Genomic DNA, 27,499 nt, shown 5'->3' with positions numbered 1-27,499 from the left:
AACTAATGAGTTGTTGGTTTGTAATGACCTAGTTGGACAAATTATAGGTTTAGTTGTCCTAAATAGTGAAAATAAGTTTTAAAAAGTTTAAATTTAATTTGAGAGAGTAAATTGGTCCTTTGTTCATTGGTTAAACTGCAACCTATGAAAATATGACTTAAATTATTGTAATTATTTTTTAAAAGTTAGATATTATATAAATAATCTCTTTGAATTTCACATTAAATATTTTCTTACACAATAAATTATTTTATTGTCACATCTCTTTATATCCTGTTAAGAGTATATAATATTCTTCCGTCTTATTTTTTTGGAGAATTTTCCCATATATTCCATTTTAATTGGTATTTTTTTGTAGAATATTTTTTATATTAATTTTTTTACCCTATGCATTTAATGTATTTAAAAAGATCTTGTTTTAAAAAATTATGATATATTTAATATAATATAAAAATGTAAAAATAAAATTATTAAATTTTTTAAAATAATATACAATGAATTATTTTAAAATTAGAATAGGACAAAAAGAATACTCCCTCCGTTCCAATAGAGTTGTCCACTTTGAGAAATTTTTTTTTCCCAAAACTCTTGTCCACTTTTAAAAAAAAGCTAACTTTTACACTCAATTCTCCTATATTACCCCTATTTAAAATCCACTAATGAATAAATTAAAAATAAATTATAAGTGGATCCTAAATTAAATAGGGGTATGACAAGAAAAGTAATGAAAATTTTACAAAATCCATAAACAATAATTGCTTTTCTTAAACTGTGTGATAAAGGCAAAGTGGACAACTCTATTGGGACAGAGGGAATATTATTTATAAAATAGTATACTAAATTTTTAATTATAAGAGGTATTACGCTAATAATCACCGATAACAATACAATTTAGGTCCCCCTATCATAAAACTCCTAGATTAAATTTTGGCCTGTTAAACCCCCTAAAATTTACTCCCTCCATTTTTTTTAGTTGTCACTTTAGACAAATGTATTTTTCCATCAATAGTTGTCTTTTTAGGAATTTAAGATAACATTAACTATTATCTTCCAAATTTATCCCTCCCCTAATAAATGACTCTATGACTCAACTTATAAAAGCATTTACTACATAATATGGTTATTTAAGTATTTACTCCTATAATTTAAGACAAAGACCCCACTTTCTTAATATGTACAATTTTAGCTAAATGGACAACTAAAAAAAATGGAGGGAGTACTTAATAATCAACCCCTTTTTCTCCAAACCGCTCCAGAAACCCGCCCCAATCTCTTTTTATTTCAAAAAAGCCAAAATACCCCTAAAGCCAATAAAAAAATCAAACTACTTCAACCAAAACAAGTCTAAAGCCACCCACCCAAGCAAATCAAACATAATCCATCCATGCAACTAAATCATACCTAAAACGCCAATCAATCCAACCAAATTATACCTAAAATTTGATTTGTTTTTTTTTTTTATAAATTTTAAGCAAAAGGGGTTTAGTTGATCATTAAGTAAAGATTAGGGGGTTTAGCGGGCTATTTGAGAAATTTCCTTGGGTCAAGTTCGGGATCTTCTCGAGGAGTTTGTAAAGTAGCTTGGAAAGATATTTGCTTGCCGGCTGAATTTGGTGGTCTTAATGTTCCCTCGTTGCGCATAAGAAATCAAAATTTACTGTCAAAGTGGGTAAAGAAGCTTCTTACTTGTGACAAAGGCTCGTTGTGGTTCTTGGTGATTCAGACTAGCTCGAACTTGAATTCTTGTAATGACTTAATTAATCCCACAAACAAAAATCTTTCATCGCATTGGAGAGGTGTCCGTAGACGATGTGTTTCTAATGAAGTTATATGGAGCATGTTTACTTCTAAAATTAGCTTTAAAATGAGAAATGGTAGAGTTTGGAGGGATTTGTGGCTTCCTAAACAAGTACTGCCTCTTAATTCAGTGTTCAAAAATCTTTTTATTTTGGAAAGAAACAATGCAGGTCTAGTTTCGGATTTTGCATCTGGTAATGATCAATTCGGCTGGTTATTTAACTGGAAGAGACGACTCAAGGTGGGGGAAAAGGAACTATTGCAGCAGCTATTAACTTATCTTCAGCAGGTAAAACGTTCAAATCAGTGGGATTCGGTCTTTCGCCTCGGTAATAATACATATACAACAACATCTTTGGTTCGATTACTGTTATGTAATGGGCTTATCAGAGATCAATTCTCATTCTTATTATGGAGGCAAAAAATACCACCTCGTCTTCAGTTTTTACATGGTTACTGCACAAAGGGTCGTATAGCGCCCGATGAGTTTTTGGTTCATCATCGGGTTCTTCAAGAGGAACAAATATACTGCAGCCTGTGTACTGAAACAGAAACAGCAAATCACATTGTCATCTACTCCCCTATGCTTGGAGGTTATGGACAGTTTTTCTTAACAGAATTGGAGTCACAGCGTGGATTATTCCGAGAGATGTTTCGAGTTTTTACTTCCAATAGATAGTTTTGGCAACCCAAAATACAAAAATCTATGGGCAACTATTTGGTTTTTCTGTATTTGGAAGATTTGGAAAGGTAGAAACAAAAGGGTTTTTCGCAATGAAGCAACTGATTACAAGGATTTGTTTTTTTAAGTGTATCAATAAGGGTGTGATTCATTACAAATATCATAATCCTCTTTTTGTTTATGGTAGCAATGATGTAATTCGATGCCTAGATTTCTTTTCGAAATTCTAGTGCTTTTTGCCTAATGCACCTTGTGTTAGTACTAATATAATTACCATTTAACAAAAAAAATTAATTATTTTAATTAATTAATGAGAATATTGTGACGGCTCATTTGATTTTCAATGTGTTGGAAATTATGAAATGTAAGAAATCAGCGTATTTTAAGAGAAGAGTTGGCTAATATGGATAGCTTGATTTACACGGCCATTTGTAGAGCGGTTATTATTATAGATGTCGTCATCATGTCTCTCTGTTTTTAAGAAATAATGTATTCGGAAGTTTTGTAGAGCGGTTATTATTATAGATGTTTTCATCATGTCATTCTGTTTTTAAGAAATAATGTATTCAGAAGTTTAAACTGTTTATGTAATTATTCTTGACCGTTAACACTAGTGTGCTTTTTTGCGCCACTTCTTATGGTAAATTTTAGTGATGTTTAGCTTTGCCACTGGCTTTTTATAAAATTATACTTTCATAAAAAAATCGATAAATATAAATTTCAAAAAGTATATAAGTCTAAACAAGTGAATCCGAATATGTACTGTTAGGTCTGTCCATTTATATAAGTAATAATTTGACAAATAATTAAAAAAGTTAAATTTTTTATAAAAGTTTCACAAAAGTCCGAACTTTTCAATTTTATCCAATTTGACCTGAAATGTAGAATTTTGTTTTAATTATGTCCAACTCTAAAATTCCACGCGATTTTGCTTATGTGTCGTTGAGGTGGCGTGCCACACATGTACTACCATGGAAAAGATTCAGTTAAAAGTGTAAATAAGTTCTTTAAAATCTAAAAATTAATTAGAAACGATTCAAAATTTGAGGGTGTAAATATTTCTATAAAAAAATCTAAAAATTTTATTTACACTTTTAATCTAATATTTGTCATGTTGGCATATGTGTGTCATGCCACGTTAGCGCCACATAGGCGATACATAAGTAAAAGCGCGTGCCATTTTTAGAGCTTGATATAATTGAAACGAAATTGCGTTTCAGGACAAATTGGATAAAATTGAAAGATTTGTACTTTTGTAAAATTTTTTTTAAAGGTTTGGCTTTTTTAGTCACTTGGCCTAATAATTTTAATATATCAGTATATTACAATATCTAAATTTATTATATATAATATATTAATTAAAAAAAATTAATTTAAATTTAAACAGTTTTTATATGAGAACTCTGGGACCTTTTTTTTTTTGAAAAAACAATTATAATTGATCTCAAGCCTTTACCATTTATTTCTCTGCATTTATATATATGAAAATATTGATTGCAAAAGGTAAGGTAAAAAGTACAAAAAGAAAACTAAATTCTGACTAAATAAACGAAAAAAGAAAACAGAACATGGCTAGATTGAGTGTTGAGAAATAGATAGCATCAATGAATGTTATGTGTGGTGTGTATATGTATTTATTTCGAATCAATTTTATGTGTTTACTCTTCCCCTTTTTTTCTTTTGTTGGAAATAGGATAAAAGTCATAGTATATAAGAGCATCAATGATAATGTTGTGGCTCAATTTTTCTTAATTTTTAACTTTCAACAATTATTTAATTGTTTGGTAAAATAATAGTATAATCAACATATTAACTTTATGAACTTTTCCGTAATTAGAAAAGAAAGAGCACCTATGAGAGAAATTAAACTCATAACGGATTCATCATCTAAAAAATATGTTAATCTTTTTTCCCAAATCATATAGAAAAATTTATTTTCAGACACCGTTTTGGTTGAATTTTTTAAAATAAAAAAAACAAAATAAATTCAACTAATGAGTTATATCCCAAATGTTATTAGCGCTGCACAACAATCTGCTAGGTCGTGGATTCAATTCTTTCCACAACGCTCCCCTCCTCTCATTATAATTTTTAAATTAAATTCATCAAATTTAAAATCTATGAATTTGTTAATTTTATTATTTGAATTGGATTTAAATTACCAAAATTATAGAAATAATTTTTAATTTAAATCAACTCACCACATATAAAAAAAATGACGGATTCTAATTTTGTCACCTTTTAAATGGAAATTGGCTTTTCAAAATCCATGGATTCTCCCTAATTATTATTCTACCAAACGATGAACATTTTTTTAAAAAAATTGATTCCAAAATGTGCCTTAAACATTTCAAGTCATCTATCTATATAAATATGAATCTGATCGATGTAGCTAACCATTTCTGTAATATTTTAATAGTTACTTTTATTAAATTACATTAGAGATAATAAAATTAAAGTTAGAATATCATCTTAACATTTACGTTTTTAAATTGATTGGTCACATATATTTACATGCAAATTGCAATTAGAGATTAATCAAATTATGGCTAAATAAAAATATCATATCAATACTTTGCATGTGAAGTCAGTTTCAAACAGTACTTCTAAAATCATTATATTTAGTCCGATTTCATATATGCTATGTCAATTATAGTTATATTTGAATTTTTTTTAAATTCTTTTCTACTTGTCAGCCATTTTAATACTGACTCAACATATTGTAATCATAAAATCTGATATGTCACCTAAAAATCGAACTGAACTATTTGTGATTATATACTAAAAAATAAAACTCACCAGTTGATTTTTTTAGGTGGCTAATGGTTCGGTTTGATTTTAAATAATATGTCAATATTTGTGATTTTTTATTTTGGATAAATGGTAATTAGATTGGTACACCGTAAAGAAATGGGTAACAAAAAGGTCAGAGACACAAGCTAGTAGGAATTATTATAGAAAAAATTGATACAACAAAAAACATCATTTCCCAAATATAGAAAATTATGATTTTTAGCCCAATAAAAATCCACCGCCTCGCAAATACTGAGAAAAGATCAAATGTGAATATTCACTAACTCTTCTTTGAATATCCGGTTGTTTCGATTTTTCTACAGATGACAAATTCCAAAAGATCAAATAAGTTTCCAAAGAATACGATGCTTGGCTGAAGATAAATAAATCTATTGTAACAAAAAAATTCTCAAGAGAAAAAAAAGAAATCCAACTAACCTTACAATTTACCAAAAGAAGAGATTAGAAACTCCAGACAAAATCGTAATGAAGAACTATATGGTAAAATTTATTTTAAAAAAAATGTTATAATTAACACAACAAATTTAAAATCGAATTTAAACTGATTGATCATGAAAATATTAGTTATAACCGACTTCACCCGTAAAGTGTTATGATTTTTAAGGCATTGCCTAAAAAATAGTTACAAACAATATCATCATATAATATTTTAATTTTATTTTAGGGAGATAGTAAAATGAATTGAATTAACTCAATCAAGTGATAGTGAAGAAGGATTGGGGGTGTGGTATATTAACTAGTTAGTTGGGTTTGACTTTCATGGATTTAAAAATTTGTATCCACATCACTCCTTTTTTTTATATACCAAAAACAAAAAGAAAAACCCATCAAAACAAAATAATAAAGAAACCAAACCCATATCTATTCTTTTGTGTGGATGGGGAGGAACTAGGAGGAAGAACTATTGCTTAACTCATAGTATATCTGAAGAGCTTTTATCAGATTGATTCTGCCATACAAATAAACTGCTACTCATCATCATCATTGCACACATATGCTTAACCCTAAAAATCACTTACCAATATCATATATTAGGGTTTATAGTAAAATTGAATGCAACTCTTCTTCTTGCTTTAGTTTAGGTTTTCCTATTCACTTTCATTACAAAACTTGAGAAACCCTTCCCTTGATTCCCTCCCCATTAACCCTATTCATAGATTATATTTCCATTCTTGGGTGCTACCTACCTTTTCTTTTTCTTTTCATACACCTACTTATATATAAAGTGTAGATTAATTATTACTACTATGTTGGGTTCTTTCAATTCTTCTTCTTCTGCTCATAACCCAACTCAAGAACAAGAACCTACTGCTGTCTTAGATCTGCAGTTTCATCAGATCATTGCTCCACCGCCTGCTACTACTACTATTAATACCACTAGTGGTTTGATTAGTGGCTTTGGTTCCTCCGCCGTTCATTTCCGGCAATTGCTTATCAACTGCGCGGAGCTCATCTCTCAGTCGGATTTCCCCGCCGCTCAGCGCCTCATTTCCATTTTGGCTTCTATTTCTTCTCCCTACGGTGATTCTAGAGAAAGATTGGTTCATCAGTTTGTTAAAGCTTTATCTCTAAGGCTCACTCGCTGTGGAAGGTTAACTATTCCTCCTCCTTGCGGTGGCGGTGGAGGTGGCGGTGGTGTGATTTATCAATCAGAGGAAGCTCTTCAATCCTGCTATTTGTCGCTGAATCAAATAACCCCATTTATTAGGTTTAGTCATTTAACTGCGAATCAAGCAATCTTGGAAGCCATAGAAGTAGGTCAGCCAGGTATTCATATTATAGACTTTGATATTATGCATGGAGTACAATGGCCGCCATTGATGCAAGCTATAGCTGAAAGATCAAACACCTCTCTATTTCCTCCACCTCTACTCAGAATCACCGGCACCGGCCACGACTTAAACATCCTTCAAAAAACCGGTGACCGTCTCCTCAAATTCGCTCAATCTCTAGGTCTCCGGTTCCATTTCCACCCTCTTCTCCTCCTCAACAACGACCCTTGTTCACTCTCTCTCCACCTCCCCTCCGCCATTACTCTTCTCCCCGACGAAGATTTAGCCGTGAACTGTGTTCTCTATCTCCACCAGCTTTTAAAAGACGATTCACGCGAGTTACGGATCTTTCTCCATAGAATCAAAGAACTAAACCCTAAAGTCGTCACAATTGCTGAAAGAGAAGCGAACCACAACCACCCGTTTTTCTTGCAAAGATTCATGGAAGCCTTAGATCATTACACGGCAGTATTCGACTCGTTGGAGGCGACGGTGCCGCCGATCAGCAGAGAGAGATTGGCGGTGGAGGAGATATGGTTTGGGAGGGAGATCATGGATATTATCGCCGGAGAAGGAGAATCAAGAAAAGAAAGACACGAAAGATTTGAATCATGGGAGATTATGTTGAGAAGTGTAGGGTTTAATAATGTTCCATTAAGCCCTTTTGCACTTTCTCAAGCTAAGCTTCTTTTAAGACTCCATTATCCTTCAGAAGGTTATCATCTTCAAATCATCAATAATTCTTTCTTTTTAGGTTGGCAGAATCAACCCCTTTTTTCAGTCTCTTCTTGGCACTAATTACCTAATTATTATTCTAATTAATTGTTTAATTATTAATTAACCCTTTATCTACCCCAACCACTCAATCCCCACCAAGAAAAAAAAAATTCTAAATTCTCTATATGACCCACTAAAGAGATTGAAAAAGGGTTCCATTATGATTAATTTGAAAACCCTTTTGTACAAAATTTTCTTAGTGCATGGGAAATAAGAATCTGAAGACGACGCCGTTGCATGAGTTAGTAGCATCAAGAGGTGTTCAACAATGGCTGACCTGATCAAACATGATCTTGAGCTTGATGATGATGATGATGATCGCCATGCATGTGTTCTATATTCTTGGGAAGGTGAAACTGATAAAAAGTTGATGCGATTTATATATAAATATATATACAATTGGGGGGTACGTTGACATATTTTGATTCTTTTGTTTTTGCACTTGTCTTCTTGAATTTCTCTCATATAGTATATTCCTTAATTTGTAACCTTAATTTTTGTTAATTTTTCTTATATTACTACTATATAATTTCTTAGTGGTTCTTTAATTAATTTATTATTAATTTTGTTCCACAAAACAAAGACCTCTTTGGCATCTTAAAAAAGGCAGCAATTGAAGGCAACAATTGGGACGTGGAGAATATATTTGATGATCATCATCTTTCTTAATGGTTCGATACTATATAATAAAATAATAATAAAATAATTATCCCAAAATCCAAAAAGTTTAAAGCATAATCTTTTTTCTTGGAGACAATTGTTTGTCTCTTTCATTTTATTTTAATTAATAATAATGAATTATGTGTGACTAATGCTTGATTTAATAGTGTTGTTTCACTTATCAGTATCAAACTGTCTTGTCTTAATATTCTTTGTTCTGATTTAATTATGAATGCTTGTGTTTGTGTTGTGGTTTAAAGAGGGATTTTCTAGTTTTCTGGAGTTGGCCACTCGGATCCCTTGTAAACCTAATGCTGTCTTTGATGAATAAATATAGAATCCATTAAGTTCTGCCCTTTGTCTGCTCAACAAAACTATCGAAATCCTCAAAATTAGACCCTTTTTGCCTCCTCTACAACCCTAATTCCTCCTCTTATAGGGATCTATTGTGTCACCATGTCCTCTCTTCTTAATTATTCCCTTTTCTTTCTTTTGTTTTTTAAAAACTTATGAAAAATAATCACATTAATTAGCAACAATATATATGCATGTTTAAGACTCTTATAGAGTTAAAGTTTAAAATCTCATAGTTCTGAATATGATTTAAATCGAATTTAGTTTTCAAGCATTTTATTTATGTCCCCGGATGCGTATTCCATATGTCGCGTTTCAACGTTCCGTTCAACTTAACGAGCTATCATCAGTTATCATAGCAATAGATTAAGAGAGATCATACAGAAAAATAGCACATTATTTTTTTAGTATATGAATGAACTCAAACTAAATATATTCATTGATGCCATGGATTTGGTTTTTCTATTTTTGGTAAATGAATGAACTCAATCTAGCTAGAGATCAATTGAAGTGTATATTATATTTCGCAGTTCAAAGAAATTAATGATGATTATAAGTAAATTTGTGGGCATGAATGGATGAGAAAAAGGATTGAGGTTGTTCCAGATAATTAGCTGACAATGAAAAGATGGTCACAAGTGGGAGAAGGTGGGTGAAGTGAAGAGTAGTTGTTTTTATTTGAAGTATTTGATAGATAGATATAGAGGTTGCGTGTGGAAGTTAAGTGAATGACAGTGATTAGGCTATGTGTATAGCTTGTTAGGGTTGATGCACGCCATGGTTTCACTCTGATTTCAGAATCAATATTCTCTCTTCCTTCCATCCATCTACATTCAGACGTTACCTCTTGCCTTCTGTTTCTTTCCATGATATGTGTTTGTGTTGTGTTGTTCCACCCTACTTTTATTTATTTGTATATAATTGATGGAACCGTATTCTTTTATTTAGAAAGAGGTCAAAGAGCGGTTGTTGCGATGAGCAGAGAGGTCAACCTGCTCGTCGAGTTCGATTATGGTCCGACAAAGGTCGTACTGTTTGTCGGACAGTCGTAGCCCGATGAGCATGTGGAGAAAGTTTCAGACTGCCCGTCGGCCAATAGTGGTCCAATGAGCATGGAAAGCGGTCAGCTTGCTCGTCGGACTGTAGCAGTAGCGATGATTACCAGCGAGAATACTTCTATTTAATAATATTTCTATTTGAAGAGGGAATAGAAATATTGTTGAACCATATCATAAAAAAAAGTATGAAACTCTGGAAGTTTAATTAATTAGAAAATGGAAATTAAATTTTTTACTATATAAATGAAGTTTTTTATATAAATCGAGTATATTTAGAAAATATTACTTATAAAAAATAAGTATAATTACTATAATAGATTCGTTTTTTAAATGAGACCGGTAGTTTAAGAGTTTTAGTTAATAGAATGAATATTTAAATGAATATTGAGTATTAACTTAATTTTTTTATAGAAACTAGGGAATAAAATTATGTAGTAATAGATTGTCTTATATCATAAAGATGAGTTTTATTAAGAGATGGACTCCATATTTAGAAAAAAAAAATAGACTGATTCATATATGCTTATTAGTCGCGGAATGTTGAAATACATAAATTTTCTTCATGATAATATGCTGAATCGACTAGTCCTTTTTTAACTAGGTTAACTGAATATTAATCCAATCAAAGTTTTATATCCATCAATAATTAAAGGGACCAGAATGAACGATCATCCCTATCTATAAATCACTATTTTTTATGATTTTTAATTTTTAATTTTTTTAATCATTTTATTTTGTTCCTTTTCTCTAGTCGATGGTCATTTTATAGCTATTAGGGATATACAAAAATTAGAATAAACTGACCAATAAAATTAGTTTAGTTTTATTTAATATAATAAGAAAATTAATCTTTTCGATTCAATTAAGTGGTGGGTATAAAAACATTTCAGTTTTAATGTAAACAAATCAAAAATTTAAAAAAAACGAATGAAGACAAAAAAAAAAGAGTTAACGAACCAAATATGAAGAAAATAAATCTACAGCTTTATAAATTCTTTTAAAATTAAATAAAACTTATATTTAATTCGATTTAAACTGAATTACACATATAATAGAGGAATGATATTATAATTAATTAGCAATAGTAGATATATGTACCCCACATGCAATAATTAGAATGATGGATCATTGAAGTAGAATAGATGGATGGATGTATTAAGCTTTAGAAATGTTTAGAATGATTTGAGGCCAAAAAGCAATTCTTTTTGCACCTTTTTAATCATTCAATGATGCTTAGGAATTGAAAAAACATGCTGATTGCTGTTCATTTCTTTTCTCATCAGGATATTCCTACCATTTTATATTTGTTTATATGGCTAGTGGGTATCTTCCACCTATTTACTAACTATTTTATCTATTTATATATGCATATATATATATATACAGTTTCTCTTTTACCCTAGTTCATTCTTTCTTCCATATAATTCAGATTCTATTAATTTGCTTTTGTCTTTTTTAAAAGCTTTTTTATTATTATTGTTAGAGGGAGCGCTCAAAGCTAAACTCATAATTTTGATAGAATGTTGTTTAGTGTTTATATTATTTGAACTATAGTTCATTATTGTTTTTAAATTTATTGCTATATTATGGATACGGATCCTTCGGTTCCGAAACATAAGCATATATAGAACTTTCAAAAGATCGAGAATGAACCTTCATAACAACAGAATGAGTTAATTTTATTTTTTTAAAGAATGACTTAAATATTCTATTTGATAATCTTATAAGAAACCACCACGGTATTGCATCGTTCTCAAATTTCATACATTGGATCAGATCGCAGCGCTATTCTCATCAATCTAAACTATGGATGATAGTTTCCTCCAAACAATGGATTAGAAATAAGATCAAAGAAGGATTTTTTTCTGGATGAAAAAAATAAGTATTGGAAATCATTTCTTCAGGTCTTGATTCACCAATACTATGATTCGCCAAGCTTGAGGTTTAAGAAAAATAAGAAAAAAAAAATACACCACATTTATGTTTGTTTTTAATTATATTCTGATCTTTGAAAATTGCTAACTTGTCATCTTTAACTTTCAATTGCACTTAAAATACTAAACTGATGTTTTTTTAACTTAGAATAAATTCAAATGTGTCCTTCATATTTGGCATATACTCTACATATAGGCCCTTAAAATGGTACCAAAAAGCCCTCTTCCGGCACACAAATTCAAATTTTATAATAATAATGTTTTCACATGATATAAAAAATTAAAATCAAAAATTAAAACAAAATCAAGATCCTAATTCTCAAATTTAATTAACCCTAAAAATGACAAAATCAAAATCGATTCTCACGCTTTTTTCTTAACTTATAGCCGTGGAAATTACAAAATCACACTACAACTAAAAATGACAAAATCTAAACTAATAGCCATGCAAAATTACATTCTCTAATGCAACTTTCACAACTTCCCTCTCTTTTATGCAGCATAATGAAGCATTGATTCAGTATATGGAGAAGAACACTACCTCCCATACATTAGTATTGTTGTGATTTTAAAACAATCAGATACCATTTCTTGCCTTTTTATTCCCAAATACTCCCTCTGTCTAGGCAGTTGTTGAGCTAAAAGCATAACTTGTAATAATCCGGAAGTCGGATATCGATCCCACGAGGAGTGAATATTCGAGCGATTGACGAGAATGAATCTAGTTGCTATTCAATTCGCTTAGCGCAACACAATGATGCAATGGTTCAAACATGATTAACAACTAAATAGGCACTAAACAACTAAACAATTAAACTAACAATTCAAGCAACGTGTCTAGGGGTTGAAATTATTCCTAGGTCATGCATACATAGTAATGGATGAATTGGTATCTAGCAAGGGCCGAGTTGTGCCTAACGCACCGTTCCCGCTCTCTCGAGCCTCTAATAACGACAAAATCAATAATCAAGTAATCAATTAATGCCTAACTCACTCTCGTGATACTAAACAAAACCAATTACCCAACATCAATTAATCAACAAACTCAAGGTCACCTAAATCATAACCCACTCTCGTGGTATTACAATCTAGGCTTCTAATTCCAAAGTCTATTCACCTAACCATTTCTCAATGAGTCAAGCAAACACTAAATCATGCATTAGATAGCTAAGCTAACACAAGCATTAGAAACTAGAATTAGAACAAGCATTTAACCAATCAACATACCAATTAACACACTACAAAAAATTTGACTTGTTGGGACGAACGAAATTTATCATGTTAAGCCCAAAATTTGTCATAACAACGTTATTGTGACTACTTTGTGACAAATTTCGTTGGTCAAAACAAACAAGTCACAATAAGTCCATTTTATAGTTTGTCATCATAAATTTTCTATTGTGATAAAATTGTTTTGTCACATTCATATTTATTGTGACGAAAATGTATATCACAAGTAATCAAATCTTGTCAAAATTTGTCGTAATATACATCGACTTCTAGTGACAAAATGCTAATAACGTGACAAAAAAAGTATATATCACAATTCATATAAATTTATCACTACATACACCGAATTATTAGTGACAAAAAGATTATGCAGTGACAAAACCATATTTATCACAATTAATATACATTTGTCACTACATACGCCGAGTTATTCGTGACAAAACGATTGTGAAGTGACAAAAAAAATTTATCACAAGTAATCTATCATAACGTGACGAAATTAATTGTCATAATAATCAATTAGTTGTGATAAATTTAATTTATCACAACAAGTAATTTAACATAACGTGATGAAATTAATTGCCATTATAATTAGTTAGTTGTGACAAATTTAATTTATCACAAGAAGTAATTTAACATAACGTGACGAAATTAATTGTCATTATAATTTGTCAACGGTGATAAATTTAATTTATCACAACAAGTAATTTATCATAACGTGACAAAATTATTTTTCATTATAATTAGTTAGCTGTGACAAAATTAATTGTCATTATAATTATTATTTTATTTTATTATTTCCATTTTTATCGATAATAAAACAATTGAATACGATAAATTGTTGCTAAAATCAATGAATAAAAAACTAAATCAATTCAAATATTACATAAAATTATAAATGAATAAATCTTCAATAATACTAAAATAACCAATTGTATGCAAACATTTAAAATATTCGCTAAAAAACTGAACTAAGCCTAACTTTTGATATAGCTAGGAAAACGTCCATCTTGATTTCATTTCTTTCATTCCAATAATTTCCATCTGCAAGAAAAAAAATTAATGATATAATATAGATACTGAAAATAAGAAATTGAACCGAAAAAACAAGAAACACATTGCAAGAAATCTATTTTATAGGCTAAATACAATTCCTAGAAATTTATAATTTCAATTGTACTGTATATAGCCTAAATTTCACCAGCAGATAAATACGCAAGTCTAATGTTCTTAAAAGTTAATATAACAAAAATGTTTTATAAAGCCAAACAGTAGGAAGTAAAATATAGGAAAGGTACGACACAGCAGAATGAGAACGGAATGGTCCAATTAACTAAAACAAACACCTAATGTAGGTATCTAACTTTGATTTGAGGACAAATATACAATAAGGCTGTGTCCAGGAATAAACAGATATTTCTACACCTTAAAAAAATATTTCCCCAAATATATAGTTTGCTTTACTTTTTGTTTCAAATGGTCAAAGTTTATGATTCAGCTTTAAGCATATTTATAATTTATAACTATTTTAGTACGAAGTTAATACTCCAAGAAATTATGATGTTGCAAAACTTACTTAGAATGTGCAAATATTTGTTGCCAATTAGACCATGACGAACCAAATACACAAGATGCTGGCACAAACTGCAAAAAGACAAGAATGTTCAATAATATCATTTAACATAGAACGCTGGCCAAGGGAAGTAGACATGCTCAAAAAGCTTGGATCAACACTATCTTGTCTAAGTCTCAATAAACTGAATAAGCATATATCAGTTCACTTGAATAAATCAGTTCATTTACGTATATTATAAAAATGATGAAACATTTAAAAGTAATGAATGAGATAGAACAAAAAAAATGAGGTTTCGTAAGTTGGAATTTCAAACTAAATAGCTTCACTAGTTGATAAACTTGCCCAGTGAACCATAATGGAACTTACTGTGAATGATGACATAAGAAGAGACCAATTACTGGTCTTTGGTATGTACCTTTGTCAAATGATAAGAAAGAAAATCAATATCCTATTGTAGATTTTTAACTCCAAAACAAATAACGGCAAGAGATAAAATTTGTGTTCTACCATAATTGAAAAAATACGTAAGTATCCATCTTATTACTTTAAAAACCACAAGTCATATACTCATAGTCGAGTTGGACAGCCACCACCATCATGTAAACTTAATACCCCAGCTGAATTTCAACTATAATTAACTTTCTTTCAGAAGAAAATGGAAAAAACAAAGATCTTTTTTGTTGTTGTTGTGTAGATTATACTTATCAACGTATAACAGTAACAGGTGCTTATCAAATCAAACCAAAAGAGTAAAATGACAAAATAAAACCTTAATGCCATAGGAATTACAGTAAGGAATTTAATAATGTCAAAAATGGAATTTCCATAAGTTTTAGTACTATCTTAAGGAATTTACTTATTAATCGATTGTAGCAAGAGGAAAAATATAATGTTTCCATTCAGTTCAGTAGGTTCATATGAACTTTATCAAGGATGTGTCATTGAGGCTTACTCCAAGAGATGTAAACGACTAGATCCTGGAGAGATGATTTATAAATGTCACAATTTTTTTTTTAAAGATGCTCTTGATGAATTACATAATTCCTCATAGGTCATTGCTGTGAATGCAGCTAAGTCCAACTAGACAATGACAAGGTTTAATCAAGTTGGATCCAGATAGATATTTAGATATATTATAGTCCAACACAAAGTCATTAACGAACAGATATTCACAACTTTGTTGCGGTACAAGAGGCAAAATTAATTCAACTTTTGAGAAGCACAACACAGTAATATGCTAAATATTATCATTCAAAGAATGGGGAATAGAACACTTACCTAGAAGCAGGGAGATAATTAGAAGAAGCACTCCAGCACATGAGTAGAGAATCAATAGCTTGCACGAATGAGGATAGACAGGAAATAGGCAAATCGCTAGAGTCAAAACAGGCCAAAAAAAGGGAGGAGAGTCTGCCACAACGGCCGTTGTTTTACAAATGTCCATGCAAAAGAGGCATAATATTCTAAAAATATTTGGTCCTGCCAAAAAAATAAAATGCAGATCTTAGACAACATAAAATATTTCATTTGCTCTTAATTTCTTACATCAAAAGGGAAATCCAAAATAACAAAATTACACTGATGTGAAAAGGCTGTAGGATGTAGCTATGACGGTTGATTGAATATAATGCCTATGCAAAAAATAGAAGATTTAAAAACGGAAACTTCATAGAGAGTGGCAGTACTTTGTCTACTTATTCTTGTGTTAAAAGAAGAAATATCTAAATATGATTCACAAAAAAGTATAATCTACACAACACTAAAAAATAAATTAAAACGTAAATCTGCATCCAAAAAGAAGATCAATGCATAGATTCAAGAATGAACAATTGAAACTAACATAGAAAGTTAAAGAATTTAATAAAATCGAGAACAGTGGAAAAGATAGAATTGCCAAAAGATAACAATGGAAAAGGCATTTTAATCTTTGGTGGATTATATTTTCCGTTTTACTATACTTGTCTGTATTTCATTATCACACAATTAAAAAAATATAATTAATGTTATAATTATTATTTTTCTATTTTTTAATGTGTTTTTATTTAATATAGAAACTAATTCTCATTTTAGTTGCAAAAAAACTAAACTTAGACTATATTCTCTATGTAATGTCCTGAAGATAAAATTAAAGCACTAACGTAATAAGACAATAAATTGACTAGTAAAGCTGGTAGGAGAAGACTCCTTAAACATTACAGAAGACAAGGAAACCAATTCATCCGAGGCTTAATTAGTTGGGGACAGAATATAATATTGTGGCTATCTAATGGCTTAACTTTAAGACCAGAACAAGAAAGAAAAACATGAACAAATAAGCCATTTATCATTAAGGGAAAAAATCATTTTTCTTGATAAATGCACAGTTAAACAAAACTATGAAAGCAACATAAGCAACCGAAGCTACATTAAAATTTGGAGACCAGCACTGTCATTTATAATGAGATATCGGTAATTGCTCATCAGTAATGGCACGGTGAAGCCACAACAGATTTTCTCTGTTAAACCTCATTTTTCTCTGTTGGGCCTCATTTTTCTGATAAGAAATTGGCACAACGAAGTTTAATTATTGGTCTATTTAATTTACAGTGGAAGAAATCCAACAAAGAATTTTTATGGACTAAAATCATCAAAACAGAGTACTTGAACACAACCTGATAACAGAAACATTTAAAATTGAAATCAAAGTAATGAATAAAAATTAATAATTTCAGAAAGAAGATGATCTTACTCACCGGTCGTTGAATGGAAGGTTAAGAGGAAACTCCGCAACCGCACCTCATCCTCGCATATAAGCTCTTCCTTCTCACTCACGCTGAAGCTCAAGTCACTGAGAAAGTCCGCTTCAAGGAGGAGGTCTCCGCCGCCGTTAAAGCTGGGACGAACCGGTTGAAGTTAGGGCGGAAATTGTGGAAACGGAACCACAAGTAATTGAAAAGGGACAAATAGGAACAGTTATCAAAATAATTAACTATTAACAAAGAGATTAAATGCACATACTTGTTGAAGAGCAGCAACAGCGATGGGTGGTGAGCAGCGGCAATGGGTAGTGAGCGGCAGTAACTGTTGATGAGGAGCGGTTACTATTTTTCAAACAATTTCAGAGAGCAGTTGCATATCCGTTTGAACCTTGCAATCAAAACCTATGTTTAGGGCTAATAATCACCCATGGCACCTCAACTTTAGGGGTACGGGCGCTAAACCCCCTGAAGTTTAAAAACGGGCGCTAAACCCCCTGAACTTTGAGGCGGCGCTCACAAAACCCCTTTTGGACGAAATATGACCAAAATACCCCTGGCGCCGTTTTTTCAGTCAACTGACATTTTAAAAAAAAAATTCTGACACTGTCATATCATCTGACACGTCAGAAATATATCTTAAAAATTTGAAAAACCCAAAATACCCCTAATTTAATTTAAAAAAAAAAATCAAACCAACCCAATTTAATATAAACCAATCTATCAACCCAAAAACCGACCCAACCACCACCCCACCAACCGACCCGTCACCCGACCACCGCCGGAAATTTTTTAGGTCATCTTCTCCATTTTGAAGATGACCGGAAATTTTCCGGTCATCTTTATCTGTTCCTCAGAGGAACAGATCGTCGGATCTGTTCCTCTGAGGAACAGATTCAGATCTGTTCCTCAAGGAACAGATCTGCCGATCTGTTCCCTGAGGAACAGATCGCGCGGATCTGTTCCTCAGGGAACAGATCGGCCGCGATCTGTTCCCTGAGGAACAGATCGCGCTGATCTGTTCCTCAGGGAACAGATCGCCGCCGATCTGTTCCCTGAGGAACAGATCGGTCTGTTCCTCATGTTGAGGAACAGATCTGTTCCTCAACATGAGGAACAGATCTGTTCCTCAACATGAGGAACAGATCTGTTCCTCATGAGGAACAGATCTGTTCCTCATGAGGAACAGATAATCTGTTCCTCAGAGGAACAGATCGGACGATCTGTTCCTCTGAGGAACAAATTTTTTTGATGACCGGAAATTTTCCGGTCATCTTTAAATCGGAGAAGATGACCGGAAAATTTTCCGGCGGTGGTCGGGTCGGTCGGGTTGGGGTATTGGTCGGGTCAGTTGTTGGGTTAATTCATTAGATTGAGTTTTTTTTTTGTCTTTTTCTAAATTAAAGTAAGGGTATTTTGGGTTTTTCAAATTTTTAAGGTATAATTCTGACGTGTCAGATGATATGGCAGTGTCAGAATTTTTTTTTTAAAATGTCAGTTGACTGAAAAAACGGCGCCAGGGGTATTTTGGTCATATTTCGTCCAAAAGGGGTTTTGTGAGCGCCGCCTCAAAGTTCAGGGGGTTTAGCGCCCGTTTTTAAACTTCAGGGGGTTTAGCGCCCGTACCCCTAAAGTTGAGGTGCCATGGGTGATTATTAGCCTATGTTTAGGGATCAGTTAACAATTATATTTTCTCTGCTTTTGTCGAGGATAATTCAGAGTTGTGGATACTCTAAACGCATGTTACGCATCTAATGAAAATTCCTTCTCCTCTTTATCCACTAAAACATGGCCGTCGCTTCTTCTCCCACGCTCAATTTCACACCGACGACTTCACCGCCGTTGATAATCAAACAACTAAACACATTCTTACAATTCAAACCGCCACCGGTGACAACTATCGGCAAACCCACGACCGCAATTAATGCAAAATCGAGAAGAAGCGGACTTTTCATGATTCGAGCATTGGAGGAAAAGAGTAAAAAGAGCACGGAATCTGAGGTAGTTATTGAAACGGAATTGTTGGAGGATGAGTCGAGCAGCGAGTTAGGGCAGGAGATTAAGGAGGCGATGATGGAGAGGAAGGAAAAAAAGAAGGAAAAATTGTATTTGAGAGATTTTAGGTTTAACGATTTAGAAAAAATAAAATAAGAGGGAACAATTTTCAGTTTGCCGCTCATAAAAAATAAATTTTACTAATTTTTTTTAAAAATAACTTCTATAAAATAAATGTTACAAAAGATAATAGAATTGTTAGTATTAATAATAATTTTTAGCATTATTTGTAGAAATATCATATAAAGGTAATTTTATCACTTTAAATAACATTTTTAAAAATTGTTATTTAAACAATGTCATTATAGGTCAATTTTTATTGTAGTGTAAGAAACCCTTAAAATAATAAGCTTAATCGCAAAATAAACCCAAACCTTTACGACTTGTTGTAATTATATCCAAACCTAACGATTATGCCCAAATCATACAGGTTTTGGTGTCAATGATGGTATATGAGTGATAGGAGTGGAATACAGTTTACTATTACAGTTTACTAACGGTTTATTATCACTATTATAAATACGTGCGAAATTTGCTTTTGTATTTACTACTAGTTTAGTAAAATAACAAGTTTGTTACTAGGCTATTATCGATTTACTTAAAAGAAGTAACTATTGGTTTATTTAAAATATATATTTACTGATAACAAGACAAATAGACCGGGAGTAAAAATCGTCCTACTCTCTTATTTATAGCATTTAGCACTTTTGGAAACTTCTGTCATCTTCAACTGCTCACGTTCCACAACTTCCCCCACTTTTCAGACTGCTCCTGAAGTGTCGCTTCGTGCGTGAGATGTGGCCAATTAATCTTTTGACAAAAATATCCTTGAGCTACTGGCCAATTAAACATAGTTTGACGGCCAATCTAATTATGGGCTTATTCTTTTGAGGATGAAAATAAAGATTATTTTTTAGCTTCTGACCAAACCTCTGACATCAGCTTCTGGCCAAACCTCTGAATTAATCTTCTAGTCAAACCTCTGGCCAAACCTCTGAATTAATCTTATGGTCAAACCTCTGGCCAAACCTTTGGAGTTAGCTTCTAGCCAAACCTCTGGAGTTAGCTTCTGAAACTATCTGTAATTAGCTTCTGGTCAAATCTCGAGAGTTAGCTTTTGGGCAAACCTCTGGAGTTAGCTTCTAGCCAAACCTTTGGAGTTAGCTTCTGGACAAACCTCTGGAGTTAGCTTCTGGACAAACCTCTGGAGTTAGCTTTTAAAATTGTTTGTAATTAGCTTCAAGCCAAAACTCTGGAGTTTGCTTCTGGCCAAACCTCTAGAGGCCAAACCTCTAGAGTTAGCTTCTGGCCAAACCTCTAGAGTTAACTTCTGGCCAAACCTCTAGAGTTAGCTTCTGAAACAAACCTCTGAGCTTAATCTTCTGGTTAAACCTCTGACCAAACCTCTGAAATTAATCTTCTAGCCAAACCTCTTAAATTAATCTTCTGGCCAAATCTTTGAAGATAACTTCTGGCCTTAATATTTTGGGCTTCTGGCCATTGTGGACTCTGAGAAGATTCTGGACTTTTAGGCCTCGGGCTATTTTTAATTTTGGTATAAACAGTTAGTAAACTGATAGTAAACTTTTTGTTAGTAAATCGTTAGTAAACCAATAGTAAACTTACCGAATTGACATCATAATTACTAATCAAAATTCAATACTAGAAAATTCCCATAATCATTCAAATGAAATATCATTATGATAATAAAAATTCATAATTATGTTTATTTTTTCGGTTATTTTCATCAAATTAGGAACAATCCACTTAAAATTTTGAATTGTGCTTTGAAACAAACCCAAAATAATAGAAACAAGACTTGAGCAGCAGTTTCCAAATCTTGAACAGGAAGCCGAAGAACAACAAACGGGACACCAAGGGGGACACGAACGGTGGCGCGGAGAGTGCACCAAAATGTTCACCGCGCTCAACACAACCATGATCCTGACGGATTGCCAACTGCGTCTTCCGTCAGTAAAGTATAAAACATTTTATATTTTGATTAAGCATAACGACAAGTTACCATCAAAATCGACTGTTGGTAATCCGTCGAGTTCGTAAAGTCCAATTTAATTTAACTAAACTGCTATGCTTAAAAAAATTAAATTCTTATACTGATCAGAATACTTAACTGCTTTTTCTCTATATATCCTTCTCCAATTTAAATTAGGATTATGTTTTACCTCTTTTTATTACTATTAATTAGAGCAATACATGTTTAGTTTTAGTTTAACTTAAATCCTGCTATTCTCCATCTCCAAATATTAATGTGAGAGCGATTGAAATAACGCGATCAACTCTTACTTTTAATTACACATTAATTATTTTAACCATAAATCACCTTAATATCAACCATTTATTAAATTTAGACTTTTTATTTTGCATTTTGATATGGGATACGAAGACTTTTTATTTTACATTTTGATTCTAACTATCTAAAAAAAGTGGTGAATTTTTTATTAAGTTGAAGAAAAGGCTATAAATTCGTAGAGTATTTCACATTTTATGCAATAATATATTTTGAAAAAATCTAAAATTGATTTGATTTGCCAAAATTCTAGAAAATCAAATTAGAAAAAGAGAAAAATAAAATTCAAATCGGAGGAAAATGAAATTAATATTAGTATTTTATACATGCGGAAAAACTGCTTTCTAACGATAAAATTTTAACGAGGGTGAATAACATTTCTAATTAAAGACTCGATTTGTATACTTTTTTATGAGAGTATATAATTTTCTTGATTAGAAATCTAAGGGAATCTCTACTTTCTAATAATTGTTAATATTGCCGTAACCATAAAGTAAAATTTTGAGCAAAACATTCCCACCATATTTTTAAGGGTTTCCCGCTCTCTCTTTTCATTAGAGACCCACTTTCTTTTTAAGTCATATCTACTATTGTATTCTTATAAAACTCGCTGCTCATGTCCACTTTCTTTTTAAGTCATATCTAATAAAAAAAACAAATTCTCTAATTTTATTCTTATGAAACTTGCTGCTATACGACTCTTATTTACTCTTCTCCTAATTAAATTCAGTTCATCACAATCATATTTTTTCAATTTTATTTTATATAATTTTCTTGCTTTTTTTTTGTTTAGCTATCTCCGAATTTCGTTTTGATTCAATTTAACGATTGAATCTGCTCTTCTCGACTCATTACAAACAATTCCTCTACTAACCTAACTCTAGAAGCCTGCAAAACAAACCCAAAATCAACAACCTTTCCTACAGATATCACAAAATTGCCCAAATGGATAATCTTATAAAAGGCTGTGTTAATTTCACCTGGTGATGATCAATTGTGGTGGCGGAATTATTCAAGGTAAGAAGAGTATCTTCAGGTGTTAAACCAGCAAGAGTGATGAAATTCTTTGTTTTGGGTACATAAAAAGGTTATTTATATATTCCAGGAGCTACACGGATTACTGTACGGCAAGTGGTGCTGAACGGCACACTGTCTATTGCGTCTTGCACCGTTATGTAATCGCTGGAGCCATCTCGGGCCAGCGTCAGCACTCTACTCGCCATTGATTATATAAAGGTTGTTCCTTCCTTCTAAGTGTTCTATCCTAAAACAGTCTAATTAGAATTGTTTTCAATTTTAACTTTTCACCTTTTTCGTTTGTGTATGTATTATATAAAGGTTGTTCCTTCCCTCAGCAAGCTGCTTCTATTCCATTGAGCAAAGATATGCACCGATTGGCTTCACCATTCTTGGAGAATAGACTTGCTGAGGGAGCTGAAGTGGAAATGGAAGTAATTCCAATGAATGATAACAATCATGAGCTGTCAAACTCATTTAAGGTTGCGTCACCTTTGGTTGTGGATGAAACTCAGCTGGAGAAAGTACTAGGGGTAATAATTCTGCCTCAGTTTTTCTATTTTTCTACAGTATCTGCTATATATGGTTCTTTATTCGTCACGTGCACTGTCGAGATTTTTTTCTTTATATTTTATCTGCAAGATTCTTCTCTTTCAACAATTAACATTCATTAACATTTGGTTGGATTAAACTTGTCTTATAGCTATGCCATCGTGAATAAGTGCTTTGTGTTAATGCATTTGCTTGCAGAAACTGGTGGATGATTTTAATAGATGTTTAATTACACAGATGAAGTGAAAATTCTTGATCAAGATCTACTGTATTCTTTTACTTTTATTATCTGCTCAGTAGTTAAGAAGCGCAGGGGATTTTATCAATGTCTTAATAATCCTTATAATCTTTATTTTTCACTTTTTGGAATCTGGTTATTTTTGGAATACATCATTGCCAACTACTAAATGATCTGGAACTGTCCACTCTTTTTTCTAAATCTCAGAACTCCTTCCTTCACTCAGTATATTTTACAACTTTCATGTGTTCTTTCTTTTTAAGTAGAGTAAGCAGATTCATTAGCTAAATGCGCTTTTGGACCATAAATTTTTTTTAATCATTTGAAGTTTTCTTACACTCTGCACATGACAGTAGATGCATAATATAGAACGACGTTTATCTTTCATGGAATTTGTTTATTTTTGCTTTAGTTGTAGGATTTTTTTACGCACCCCAAAAATAGCGGTATAGAGTTCTTTTTTTTTAAATTGTTTTATTCTATAATATTGGCGGCATGGAGATGGGCATATGTAGGCGGTTTTGGACCACGTAAAACTTTCCCTGAATCTGTTATCCTATGCTATGAGTCGGCCTAAGAAGTTAAGAACTCATAGTTGCAATATGGATTATATCTTCTGCTTCTGTCCTTGATGTGGTGAAGTTTGAAGTTCAGGTAATGCAGTTTCTATAATGCATGATCAGTTTTGTTTTATTAGCTTTATGTGGATGATAATATCACAAAAACTTATATAAGCGTATTGATGCATGGTCTTGACAGCTTTACAGAACTCGGGAGGAGAAATACTTGCTCGATTTTCATGCGCTTTCAAGAATTGTTTAATGGCAGTAAATTTCATCTCATGAAGTCTCTACTATTCTATCCAACAATTTTGGGTACAATTTCTCTCCTTTCTTTCTATACAATTTTGTTAGTATAGGATTTTGATGGATATTTTTTTCTATCGCTTAATTACTTTCAATTGGATATTTTAATTGAAAATAGAATGTTGATGCTAAACTAATTAATTATTTTATCAATTTTGTTTGACAATGAGCAAAATCTCAAAACAAATTTTACTTTGGAGTTAAATTGCTAAGATGAGCTGCAAATTTCAAACCTTGTTTATATAATGGAATGGAATAGTAGAGACTTGAAGTTTAGGTGGGGCATCAGGGGTCATATAAGATGAGCTGCAATTTTAGGTGGGGCATCAGGGGTCATATAAGATACACACGTTGTTTACAAATAATGATGAAAATTGAATTTAGAAGTTTGTCTTTATGTATTTTAGTATGTAAATTCTAATAACTAATTGATATTGGGGCTATCAACTGATGTTGTTCTTTTGTGACTGCAGGTGTGCGTTACTTTTCAAAACTCATGTGCTCAATTACATTTTATATGTGCTAATTTCTTTTGTTGAAATTGAACCCCGATGTCTTAGTATGGATGAATTTAGTTAATTTTTTACCCTTTCACCCAATGTGCAGAGCTAATGTGCTACAATTATAATGAGATCTCCAGAGCCTTGAAGTCTACAATTAAAACTTACCCATTACAAATCAGATATCGTTAGCTATTTTAAACTTATCTCCAATTTCTTTCCCTGAACTACCTGCGGTTCTGAAACAAGACTAACATTTGTTTAGGGTTACTGTTAAAAAGGTTGAAGACCCTCTCGAATGAGGTATTATTAGCCAGAAATTCTGTTTAAACTTGCATAGGTTATTAGACCTTAGAAATTTCATGCCATTTCAGTTATAAACATACTCGAGGTAAGGCTATATAATCGACGACTTTTAAACGTTACTCGAGTTTATACATCTTTTGCAATGTTAAAACTCGATGTCATGCTTAAGACTCGACGAGTTACATCCTTAACTCGACTTTTTTTATCTCTATCAAAGCACAAACTTGATGTAAGTCTTAATACTCGACGAAATGGAAGCATAACCTCGAGTTCTTGTTTCTACTGAGATACAAAACTCGAGAATAGGTGATAACTCGTCGAGTTTGAAGCCCGGCCTCGAGTTTTTACGAATTAGTTGAAAATTTAAATTATCAATTGAACAAATAAGCAATTTGAATGTGAAATTCAACCTACATTAATCAATTTAGTCTTTTTTCTTAAGTTAAAAAAATACCTGGACAAATAAGCATCAACAAACACAGAATCAATGAAAGTACGGCGGCGTGAGAAGTTTTTTTCCCTAATGAAGAGTGCTTTGATAAGATAAGAGATTAACCTAATTTGGATATTTGAATCTTAATTGTCACATACCTTTTTTATCAAAATAAAATATAATTTCATAACCCATTTAATCCTGTTATCATTAAATTTTTTTTCAATTGCATGGTGACAAAACATTTATTAATCACAATATCATTTAATTTAGCTTAATTGCTGAAAAATAAAATTATTCACAATATTTTTACATATTATGATAAAATTTATTTTATCATAATAACTGTATTTTTAATATACAGTGACAAAACAGTTTTTGTCAAAACCCATTGTCACAACAAACACAATTAATTGCTATAGTGACAAAAATATTTGACACAATATTTAATTATCACAACATTACATAATTTTAATTAATTGCTGCAAAATAAAATTCGTCACAAAAGTCTTTAAATATTATGCTAAAATTTATTTTATCATTATAACTGTATATATTTTCTATTTTACCATTTATTTTCTGCACAGTTTCTCTTTCTCTATTTTGTGTGTATTTTGTATTTCATAATGTTGACATATGGCCGACAAACGGTTCATTTACGGTTATTATAACTATAGTTTAAAATACAGGCACAAAACATTTGTTTTGGCAAAATACTTTGTCACAACAATATATTTACTTTTTTATATAGTGACAAATAAATATGACACAATAAACTATAAATATTTTGTGTTTATTTTGTGTTTTATAAGGTTAACATAAGGTTTACAAAAGGTTCACTTTAAGTTATTATAACTGTCTTTTTAAAATATCGGCACAAAATATTTGTTTTGACAAAATATTTTGTCACAAAAACAAATTTACTTTTTTTATTGACAAATAAATTTGACGCAATAAACAGTAGTGGAAATAGTGTTTTTCGAGTTATTATTTAACATATATATTTTCTGCAATTCCTTTTTTATTCTCTATTTTGTGTTTATTTTGTTTTTTATTAGGTTGACATCCGGTTCATATACAGTTGTTATAACTGTAGTTTTAAAATACGGAAACAAAACATTAGTTTTGGCAAAATACTTTGTCACAAAAACATATTTACTTTTTTTTAGTGACGACAAAATTGGACACAATATTAATTTATTACAATATCATTTATTGGCAAAATACGTTGTCACAATAAACATAATTAATTTTTATAGTGACAAAATATATCTAATAGCTACAAAATAAAATTTGTCACCATCTTTTTAAATATTATGATAAAATTTATTTTATCATAATAAAAATATTTTAAATTACGGCGACAAAACATGTTTTTGTCAAAATAGTTAGTCACAATAAACATAATTAATTTTTATAGTGACAAAAATGGTTGACACAATATGTATTTGTCACAATATCATTTCATTAAACTTTCATTGTGACAAAATATTTTTTTTTGTCACAACTAACCTATTTATTATGACAAAATATAGTTTGTCACATATTTTTTTGTCACAAGAAGCCAAATTTTTTGTAGTGACACAACATGAAGGAAATCATCTCAACCCCCAAACATGGGGGATTAGCTACACATACTAAGAGCTAAATTAACAAAATCATAAATGAAAGACATGGTTAAAGAGTACTTACAATAAGATGAAAAACCCACAAATAAGAGTTGCAATAGAAAATAAAACTTGTTCATCCAATAGAGTTTCAAAGATCTCAACAATGGTGGAAATATAAAAAGCTGGAAATTCTATTGAAGAAGAAGACTAAAACCTAGGAATTTC

General features: G+C 31.4%; 2 protein-coding genes and 1 long non-coding RNA gene across 6 annotated transcripts; 2 read left to right on the top strand and 1 right to left on the bottom strand.

The window, feature by feature from the left end:
* The first annotated feature begins 6,096 nt into the window (after window positions 1–6,096).
* Window positions 6,097–8,492, top strand: LOC126686207 (scarecrow-like protein 18). The gene has a single exon (XM_050380251.2). It carries the CDS (start codon window positions 6,541–6,543, stop codon window positions 7,861–7,863), a length of 1,323 nt encoding a protein of 440 aa, XP_050236208.1. The 5' UTR covers window positions 6,097–6,540; the 3' UTR covers window positions 7,864–8,492.
* Window positions 8,493–13,916: 5,424 nt separating this feature from the next.
* On the bottom strand, window positions 13,917–17,816 carry LOC126686351 (uncharacterized). 3 transcript variants are annotated; one of them, XR_007643921.1, is made up of 6 exons: window positions 17,652–17,816; window positions 17,387–17,526; window positions 16,232–16,285; window positions 15,933–16,133; window positions 14,655–14,722; window positions 13,917–14,122 (listed from the first exon to the last, which is right to left on the bottom strand). XR_007643921.1 is itself a non-coding variant. In XM_050380389.1 (6 exons), the coding sequence occupies exons 3-6, from the start codon at window positions 16,096–16,098 to the stop codon at window positions 14,037–14,039; spliced, it is 369 nt and encodes a 122-aa protein (XP_050236346.1). In that variant the 5' UTR covers window positions 16,099–16,133; window positions 17,387–17,526; window positions 17,652–17,816; the 3' UTR covers window positions 13,917–14,036. The 3 variants fall into 3 exon arrangements, 1 of the variants encoding a protein (XP_050236346.1); XM_050380389.1 differs by lacking the exon at window positions 16,232–16,285 and adding an exon at window positions 15,021–15,069; XR_007643920.1 differs by lacking the exon at window positions 16,232–16,285.
* A 4,571-nt stretch (window positions 17,817–22,387) lies between these two features.
* On the top strand, window positions 22,388–25,019 carry LOC126686286 (uncharacterized). Of its 2 annotated transcripts, XR_007643876.2 has the most exons (6): window positions 22,398–22,769; window positions 22,858–22,988; window positions 23,091–23,302; window positions 24,061–24,213; window positions 24,319–24,434; window positions 24,899–25,019. It is a non-coding gene; the product is annotated as an uncharacterized LOC126686286 (long non-coding RNA). The 2 variants fall into 2 exon arrangements; XR_007643875.2 differs by having other exon boundaries at window positions 22,388–22,769; window positions 23,091–24,213.
* Window positions 25,020–27,499: the final 2,480 nt, after the last annotated feature.

Source organism: Mercurialis annua, linkage group LG6, assembly GCF_937616625.2.
Source record: "Mercurialis annua linkage group LG6, ddMerAnnu1.2, whole genome shotgun sequence".
NCBI lineage: Eukaryota > Viridiplantae > Streptophyta > Magnoliopsida > Malpighiales > Euphorbiaceae > Mercurialis > Mercurialis annua.
Note: the sequence above shows the minus strand (reverse complement) of the source record. Positions and strands in the feature narration are given on the sequence as shown.